Genomic DNA, 9,269 nt, shown 5'->3' on the forward strand with positions numbered 1-9,269 from the left:
CTCCGTCATGCTGTACGGTTATTTTTTTAAAATACTGTTTTTATTTCAATATCTTTGTGATTTAATCATGGAAAAACAAAAACAACAACAAAAAAACAACTTTCAGGCTGTCCAATGACTGTAAATTATTTAAATACATTTGCCCTTGGAATAAAAATACTGTTTATGTAGTTTGCTTCCTGCCCTCCCTCTGCTTGGGAAGGAAGAGGTGGAGGAGTGATAGCTGCGAACCAGGAGGAAACCTGGGGTACAGGTGACAACTCAGGGTTTGGGCTGAGCTGGTGGCTGGGAACCGTCCCTGGCAGGGTGCTGGGGCCAGAAGCAGGGGGTGGATGGCTCAGGACCCACACAGAGCTGCGCTGGACCTGCTCTTTGGTTCCCAACACTTGCAGAGGCTCCCAGCAGCGGATGGAGCGTCTCTTCCCTGGTCTCCAAGGTCCCCAAGTCCTGCTGGGTGCCCCCCTGGCTCGTTGGGCAGCTGCAGCCCCTGGCCGGGGCTGGGAGGGTTGTGGGAGGCAGCTGGCAGCTCAGTGCGCTTTCCTCTGTCCCCATCGCACCCCGGGCTCATATGGGTACACCTGGACGTGGCTTTTCTTCCCTCCTGCTGACACATTGTGCCAGAAGAGCCAAAACTGCAGCGTACGGAAGCTGTTTTCAGACCACCCCAGCGCCCTGAGGCAGCACCTTCCCTTTATTTTGACATATGCATCCTCCAGAGATGTGAGGCCGGGTGCTGGTCCCAGTTCCAGGCTGCTGCTGGTGCCACACACGGCTCCTCCACCTCAGCCCCTGTGGCTCGAAGTGGGAGAAGAACCGAGGTAAGATGTCTTGTGGAAACCAGCACTTGTGCTGAAGCCAAGGGGGCAGCCAGAGCAGTGATGGCTCACAGCCCATGAGATGTGAGGGATCTTCATCCCCTGGGGCTGCAGGGCTGGGGAGGGAGATAAGGGGATCCTGGTGTACCCCAGGAGCTGGGTGAGAGGCAGCTATCAGCCCTGGATCCTTGTCCCTGTCCCGAGCAGAGCTGGGCTCGCCCCAGAAAAACCATCCCAGTAAGTGCCCTCAGGGCAAAGGGAAGGGAAGGGGAGCAGCTGTCCCAGCTCTGGAGGAGGAAGGTTGGAGGGCGCTCCTGCCTTGGGGTGAGTGACTCAATCAAGCACCACAGTCTATTTGTGAGCTCTGTCCCACACCCAGGCTTCCACAGAACAGGGTGAAACACTAGAGTCTGGACGGCATTGAGGGGATGGGAGATGGAGCTGGTGGGGGAAAAACAGTCCTGGTCCCCCACGCTGCACCCCCGGCTTCAGTTCCGCTTCGTGTCTTTGTTCTTGTTCTGAAACTTCTGGTGGACGACGCGGAGGGTGGTGAAGAAGTTCCCCAGGAAGAGGATGAAGAAGGGGAGGCCGCACATGAGGACCTGCGGGAGCCACAGAAGATGGGGGTCAGCAGGAGGGACATGCATGGGGCACCCCCACCCCAGGGCAGCCCCCGGCACCCCCATACCTGCCACTCCTTGCACTCCGGGTGCTGGAGCATGCGGAAGAGGGTGATGGCGTTGTAGAGCTGCCAGAACTGCAGGAGAGAGGAGATTTAGAGGAGTTTCTGCTTTCAAAGGCTCAACCCTCTGCTGATGTTCATCCAGGTGCTCCCTCTGGGCACAAAATCCCCACAGCCCTTGCCTGAGGCCAGTTTGCCCCAGCACGCAGTGAAACCCCCCAAGCTTGAGGCCAGAGGATCACAGCTGGGACATCTGCCCCTTTTGTGCCACCTTGGGGAGCCCAACAGCCAGGATGAAGCCTCAGACCAGCCTCCTGCTTTTGGCCGTCAGCCTAAATGATCTGAGCACAGAAGAACTGGACCTTCAGCAGCAGCAGCTCAAAAGCTGAAGGTCCAAAGGGTTTGGGAAGGGTTCTTGGAGCCAGTCCCTTGGATGTATTTTGCACATCACTTGAGCACTTGACCGAACTACCCCAAGTCCTCCCCATCCCACCAGCTGAGTCACGGAGGAAAGAAAGGGTTCAGTCTCCACTGAAAGTGTTTCCCTGCCCCTGGCATCTGTGTCCCTTGGCCGCAGCAGCCTGCGGGGACCTGTGTGATGTCCAGGACACCAGCGCAGCAGGGAACACGGCACGACCCGCTCCCACCCGGTCCACACGGCAAAGGGTGCGCACTCACATGCCCGAAGAAGAGGAAGGGAAGGAGGAAGGTGAGGCCTCTCCACATCCAGGACTGGAAGCCCTCTGCAAAAGAGAAAGGTTTGCGTGGGGACCCCAGAATGCGGGGGACCCAAGCACGCGGTGTCACAGGCTGGGGAGGTGACAGCCCACAAATAGGTGGGGTGTGGAAGGGAGGTTTTCTGTCTGTGAAGCAGCTTCCTGGAGGAAGCTTGGATGTTGGGAGCCACAGCTGCTGCCACCTCGCATCCCAAGGAGCCACCCATGGGCTGATGGCCCCAGGAGAGCAGGAGGAGGGGACATCCAGCCTACGGGATGCTGCCAGCTCACAGGAGGTGCTGCTTTCGGAGCTGTGGCTTTATGTGTAGCTTTTACCGTTTCTGCCACTGATAAATGGCAATTAAATTAACTGTGACACAGAAATAACTGTCACCATTGCCTTTAACAGAAACCACAGCTCCCAGTTAGCCTGGCACCAGTGTGGTGCTGGGAAGGAGGCTGCCAGCAGCCACAGGCCCTGCAGCAGGTCCAGTTGGACTAGGATCAACCAGTAAGGGAAAATCTCAGCTTACCCACAGTCAGGTCCATGTTGTGCCTCTCGCCCAGCGCCCGCAGCCGGTACAAGCACCCGCTCTGATAGTAGTACTGGAGGAACTGCACGAAGCCTGCAGGGACAGCGTGGTTGCACTCAGCATCGTCCCCTGGCCCCAGCATCAGCCCCGCTCCGAGGTGACACTGTGCACAAAGATCATCCCAGCGCTGGGGTGGTGGGAAGAGGCCAAGGGAAAAGCCAGGTGACCAAGGGCTGCGAGTAGCCGCAGTCCCTGTCGCACATGGCAGCACTTACTCTGATACATGGAGAAGGAGAGGAACTGGTTCCTGAACATCTGGTACATGAGCCCGTCTGGCCTGGGGAGAGACAATGGTGGCTGGGGGACGTGGGGCTGCGAGGGGACACAGCCAGGCCTGCTGTCACACAGCCGGGGTGAGGACACTGCCTCATCCCAGCACCACCAAAACAGGGGCTTGAGGAGGCCACAGGAATGCTCAGAGGGCTGGAACACCTCTGGAGACATCCCAGGCCAGGCTGGACGGGGCTCTGAGCAACCTGAGCTGCTGAAGATGTCCCTGCTCGTGGCAGGGCTGGCACTGGGTGACCTTTGAAGGTCCCTTCAACCCAAACTGTCCTATGATTCTGTTAGTCCACAACACCCACAGAGCAGAACCATGGCTGTTTGCCACAGCCCAAGCAGACAGGCGTCTCTACAGCCAGGGGACAAGGGGACACAGACTCACCAGGTCAGCATGACACCTGAGAGGAAGGTGGAGACGTAGTGATGGAAAACCCACCAGCCTTTGATTCTGGAAGGACAGACACAGGCAAGAGGCATCAGCTCTTGGGCATGAATCACGACCCAAACGTGCACCAGGAGCAGGGCTGGTTATGAAAGGGCCGTGTGAGGAGCAGGAGCCTCCGGTCCAGGCGGCACCCAGGGGCCGGCGCTGCTCCGACCGCCACTCCACCTTCCCACACCACCTCCGCACGGAGCTCGTCACCGGGTTTGCTACACACCCTGAGTAGGAGGGAGCTGCTCCCTTGGGAAGTGTGGAGCTACACGGTGGGTCCCAGCTCCCCAGCCTTGTAGAGAAGGACCGACTCGCTGCACGGCCCCCTCCCCGAGCCCAAGGGACTCACTTGGATCCGTTGTTGATCAAGATGCTCTCCCGGATGGTGAGGGTGCAGTAGTACCACACCAGGAGGAAGTTAAAGACAGCGTCTGTAACCCTGGTGGGGAACAAAATGGGGTGTCAAGGGGTGTCACTTCCAGAGCAGTGGCCAGATCCTTTGTCAGGATATTTCAGGATGGCAGAGGAGGACGCACGGGCCCTGGGAGGAGATCTCTGCCCAGCACTCAAGCCAGACTCACCTGGAGTTGAGAAGGAATCGACAGGAGAAGGACAGGATGAGTAAGATGATGGTGAGGTAGAGCTTGAATTTCTCATACTCATCTTTATAAGCAAACCTACAGGAAACACAAGGATTGACATGGAGCAAGGTGGCTGCTGGAAGTCTCTGTCCTCCCACCCCACCTGGCGGGACAAAAGTGATATTCTGGTGGGAACCTGTGGGACACGCTCAGGAAAAACCCCATCCCTGGGTATTTCTGAGAGGAGAGCACTCCAGGCTGCCTTCACACAGGTAAGAGACCGTCAAGACACCCCAAGCCACACCAACCAGGTGGGTTGGCCCAGAGGGCTCTGGGAAGGTGGGCAGGTTGGTGTCTGGTCAGCTCTTCAAGGGGGAGCCTGGGGAGGGGACAGGGGCTCCTGGGTAGCACCTCCAGCATTAGTGTCCCCACGTGTGGGGGGATCTCATGGTGTTTCCCCACAGATCTGGCTCTCCAGGGAGTCCCTGACACAGGGGACAGGCAGTCACGGCTTTGGTGGAGGATCCTGTTCAGCTTGTCAGAGCTGATGGTCCATTCCAGCACGGTGGAAGGTGCCTAAGGCGGAATCGAGGCGGTGGCTGGTTCTGGCCAAGGCAGCAGGGGACAGCCCGGGCAGGGAATGTGCACCAGCCGCATCACGGCAGCCACGTGTCTGCACATGCGGCAGCTCAGCCCGGGAGGAGCTGATGTTTCCTGGTGACACGGGGATTCCAAGCCAAGCAAAGCACATGGCGGCGGTGACGAAAGGGACATACTTGGCCTGCTTGCTGAGCAGCGTGACGTTCACGTTCCCGAGCACCAGACTCAGGTACAACCTGTGGAGAGAGCAGAGCTGTCAGGATGGCCGCCTGCCCGGGCAGCGCTGCCGCGGGGCGAGGTGAAACCATCCCCCTGGTGCCACCACTGAGGCGGCGGGGCTGAGAACCAGCCCCCAGCTGTTTTCCACTCGGAGCTGCCAAGTGACATGACTGGCACAAACGCTCTGGCATCTCCTCCCAAGGGCAGGGGGACAGGCGGCCGAGCACCTCCCCAGCTCCCGGGGGTGCTTGCCAGGGCTCCCCCAGCACACGGCCACAGTTCAAGGGCAGGTGAAGGGCAGGAGCAGGTTGGGGAGCGAGGGGGGACCAGGGCAGCGCTGCAGCCTGGCTCCTGCCCAGGCATCCTGCAGGGAGCCTGAGTGTGACACCACGCTGTGACACCGCCGGGAGCAGGGTGACAGCAGGTTTGTGTCTGGTGTCTCACCCAGGGATCAGAATTACAGACTGGTTGGGGCTGAAGGGACCTCTGGAGATCGCCCAGTCCAACCCCTGCTCACACAGCGTCACCAGAGCAGATCACACAGCATCATGTCCAGGCGGGTTTGAATGTCTCAGAGAAGGAGACTCCACACCCACTCTGGGCAGCCTGTTCCAGGGCTCCGGCACTTCAAATGAAAGAAGTTTCTCCTCATATTCAGATGGAACCTCCTGTGTTTCAGTCTGTGCCCGCTGCACCTCATCCTGTTGTCGGGCCCCACTGAAAAGGGTCTGCTCTATCCTCTGACACCCACCCTGGAGATATTGATCAGCATTGATAAGATCCCTCTCAGCTTCTCTCCAGGCTGAACAGCCCCAGCTCTCTCATGCACCCCAGGTACCATTGGCCATGGCCACAAGAGCACATTGCTCACTTACCCGTTCTTCTTTGGCAGATAGGCCTCCATCTCAAAGAAAACGTTTTGCCTCTCTTTTATGAGGCTCTGGGTCTCTTGGATGGACTCCTGCTGTTCGGGACTCACTTGGGCTTTGCATCTGGGGAGGAAACACGGATGCTGGCGTCAGGAGAGACTCCGTAACACAGTCAGCACGTGCTGGCACCCGATACGGGACTGTCTTGGACAAGGACGCCCCAAGGACAGCGAAGATGGTCTGAAGGCAAGTCCCTGACTCCAGCTGCAGTGTGAGCTCCTCCGGCAGGCAGGGATGTGGCTCAAGAAAAGGGAGCAGGAGCGAGAACGAGGGGAGGCCAGACAGCTCTTCTCATCCCCGAGGAAGGATGGAGAGAGCTTTGTGTGGGGCAGGGGCATTCAAGTTACCTGCAAAACCCTTGCAGGCTCTGAGCTGCAAACAAGGCTCAAACCCAGGGCAGATGACAGGGAAGCTGAGGAAGATCCGCCTGGATGAGTCCAGACCTCCACAGCACTCTGCAGTAACATTTATACTGGAGGCAGAGCTATGCGATGAGTTCAATATTGCTGCTCTCCCACCCCACGCCGTCACAGGACACCAACTCACTTTTTAAGGGCCAACGACAGCTCCTTCAGCCGCTTCTTCTGCCGTGAGATGGAGCTGGAGATTCCATCCTGAAGCTTGGTTAGCTCCTCGAGTTTCTGCTTGTACAGCTTGTGATTATCCTGGGAAGGAAAAACCGACATGCATTACAGCTGCCTGCCCAGCCGTCCCTGTCCTCAGGTCCCCTTTGGGGACATCTGTTGATGCTTCTGTTAAAAATTGTCTCTAACTTCACTTGCATGGCAGCTGGGTAAGACACGGGGTGGCTGCAGGAGGCCAGGCGTGTTTGGGGACAGCCTGCAGCCGTCCCTGCTTCTGTGGGGGCAGAAGCAGCTGCTGGGGGCGTGCATCCCCAATGCCAAGGAAGTTTATTGACGGGCACAAACCACAGCACAGTCTGGTCCTGCCCTCACACACGGATTGTTTCCAGCCCTGCTCCAGCTGTGAAATTCCAGCAACATGGTCTCACTCCAGGGATGCTCCCGTGGCTGGGAAACCATTGACCGTGGGATGGAATGGAAAGACTTGAGGAAAAAGCGGTGGCTTCAGCTGCCGGGACAGGACAAGTGGCTCTCCCTGGCTGGAGGCTCATGCTATCCCGACTGGGGACCTCCATCCCCAGCCCCCCGGGAGGCTGGAGGAGCCCGTCAATGAGCCGGACAAAGGGGACGGACTTGCAGTGGGGCTGTGGCCAACTGTCCCCGCTGGTTGTGTGGCAGTAACCCAACCGCACCTGGGGACAGCTGCATGCCATTCTTTGCTATATTTAGAAAGGAGAGGAGAGAGCACGCTGGATCAATGGTTCTTCTTGTTCAGGTCAGCTAGAAAACAGCTTCGCCTCGACCACAGGCAGCCACCTCCAGCAGGGAATTAAATGCTTCTTGCAACAACCCTTGGACTAGACCTTGACGCGCACACATTTTAGCCTCCGTAGCTCTTATCAAGCACTTTATCAGCGAATCTCAAAGCTGTTCCCAAAGGAGAAAGGTGAAAACAAGATGCAGAAGAGGGAAACAACTCGTTCTCCCTCCGGTGACAAGCAGTAGTAAGGTGGGAACAGACCCCAGACAGCCCCAGCTCTCCCAGCTGTGATTTATGGCCCAGATCTCCCAAGGGACGTTCCCTGCTCAACCACCAAGCTTTCCTGCTCCCATCTGGAGTCACCTCCTTCTCTTGCCCTGGAGTTAACACAGAGCAAGCGGCTTTTGTGACAGCTCCTTTAGCTGTGCTGGGGTCTGAGCGCCACGCTCGGGGACAGCCTGATTGAGGAGCCACCCCAGGGGAAGGTTCCCAAAGGACAGCACTGTCACCCCGCGGGGGCCAGCACCACGTGGCTGCACGCAGGGTTCAAAGCGGGCAAGCCAGGACACCCACACAACCCCTGTGGAGCAAGAGGAGGTTTCTCAAAGCCTCCCTTGCCCCACAGCTGTGGTGTGTCCGCAACAAGATCCGCTTTGCCCCACTCCCAAGGGAGAACGCAAGGGGAAAGGGAACTGGTGCAGATGCAGCCCGTGGATCTGAACGGTAGCAGACATTGGCCAACCTTTCCCTGGGGTTACCCCGCGCTGAGCCGAACCTGCCCACTCCTTCCCCGGCAGCCAGTGCCCGGGGATTACACAAAGCAGGTGGAAATGTCACCGACACCAGTCACCTTCCCGGCACAGAGCCCCCGGCACCGGAGGGAGGGTGCCGGGGTGGAGGCATCGGGACAAGGTGCCCAGCTGTGGCGTGACCGGGTCCCCGGCTGTCCCACTCCCCTGGGAGCCTGGCTTCGGGTTTGCTAAAGCTGGGCTTAGAGGAGCGATAAGGAGCGTGAAACAGCATCGCTTCCGACCGCGCTGCTCCCCCCTCAAGCCCCCGGAGCTCTCCCGTCCCCACGGCCACCCCGGGCTGGGCAATGACACCGCCCGGCCCCCGGCTCCAGCCAAACCCGCCCGGCCGTGCCCGGCGCAGCCCGGAACCCCCTTTCCCAGGGGCACAAGGGCTCGTTCGTGCGTCGGGACCGGGGGCTGGGTCACGCCGGTCCCCGTTCGGGTGGCAGTAACCCCGCCGCTGGGAGGGATCCCTGCCCCGCCGCAGCTTCACGATCGCCCCCGCGGTGCCTCGGGGGAGCCCTGATGCAACCGCGGCCACGAGCCCGGTGGCCAAGGTGACGACCCGCGGGGCGCCCCGGGGTGTCCGGTACCTGGATGCGCTGGTAGCCGTCCTGCAGCTCCTCCCACTCCCGCAGGCACTCGGCGGCCGAGGCCCCGCAGGCCATGGCGGCGATGGCGGCGTGAGCGGCCCCGGCCCCCGCCGCGGCGCTGGGCTGCGCTGGGCGGCCCCGCCTCCCGCCCCGCTTCCGGGCACGCCCCGCTGGGGGCGGGACAAGGGGCGTGGTCAGACGTGGGGGGCGTGGTCAGACGTGGGGGCGTGGCCACCTTTATTCTGGTTTTCTTTATAAATAGCGGCGTGGAATAAAGAGCGATAAAATAAAGCAGCGCGCTCTGCCCGGTGCGCGGGGGGAGTCAAGGGGTCGGTCTGCTGACAGCTCAGGTGGTTTTGGTGTGAATTGAGGCCAGAATGGTAAAGGCTGTTTGGCTCCATCACTGAGCGCATATGTTTGAATTACAAAATTGGGAGCTGGGGGGGAAATCTAAAATGGAAATGCCCGGTAAATCTTTAGCACAGAGAGCAAGGACGCATTCCTGTGTGATCTGCTCTGGGTGACCCTGCTTTAGCAGGTGGGTTGGACTGGATGATCTCCAGAGGTCCCTTGTCAGGAGGATGGAGCCAGGCTCTTCCTGGTGACAAACAACGATAGGACAAGGGGCAATGGGTGCAAACTGAAACACAGGAGGTTCCACTCAAATTTGAGAAGAAATTTCTTCTCAGTG

The 9,269-nt window shown here is 59.1% G+C and overlaps 1 protein-coding gene across 1 annotated transcript; it reads right to left on the reverse strand.

Moving 5' to 3' along the window:
• Positions 1-85: 85 nt before the first annotated feature.
• Positions 86-8,714, reverse strand: TMEM120A (transmembrane protein 120A). Its single transcript, XM_080357151.1, has 12 exons — positions 8,579-8,714; positions 6,397-6,515; positions 5,797-5,913; positions 4,879-4,938; positions 4,103-4,198; positions 3,871-3,960; positions 3,471-3,536; positions 3,022-3,083; positions 2,747-2,839; positions 2,176-2,240; positions 1,504-1,572; positions 86-1,417 (listed from the first exon to the last, which is right to left on the reverse strand). Exons 1-12 carry the CDS (start codon positions 8,651-8,653, stop codon positions 1,304-1,306), a joined length of 1,026 nt encoding a protein of 341 aa, XP_080213277.1. The 5' UTR covers positions 8,654-8,714; the 3' UTR covers positions 86-1,303.
• Between the last annotated feature and the right edge of the window lie 555 nt (positions 8,715-9,269).

The sequence above is a fragment of the Nesoenas mayeri genome (assembly GCF_963082525.1).
Source record: "Nesoenas mayeri genome assembly, chromosome: 20".
Classification (NCBI taxonomy): Eukaryota; Metazoa; Chordata; class Aves; order Columbiformes; family Columbidae; genus Nesoenas; species Nesoenas mayeri.

Coding starts and splice junctions, on each gene's coding strand:
- TMEM120A (XM_080357151.1), bottom strand. CDS start 8,653: ATGGCCTGCGGGGCCTCGGCCGCCGAGTGCCTGCGGGAGTGGGAGGAG. Junction 4,939..5,796: donor TATCTGCCAAAGAAGAACGG/GTAAGTGAGCAA, acceptor CTCTCTCCACAG/GTTGTACCTGAGTCTGGTGC. Junction 2,241..2,746: donor CAACATGGACCTGACTGTGG/GTAAGCTGAGAT, acceptor TCTCTTTTGCAG/AGGGCTTCCAGTCCTGGATG.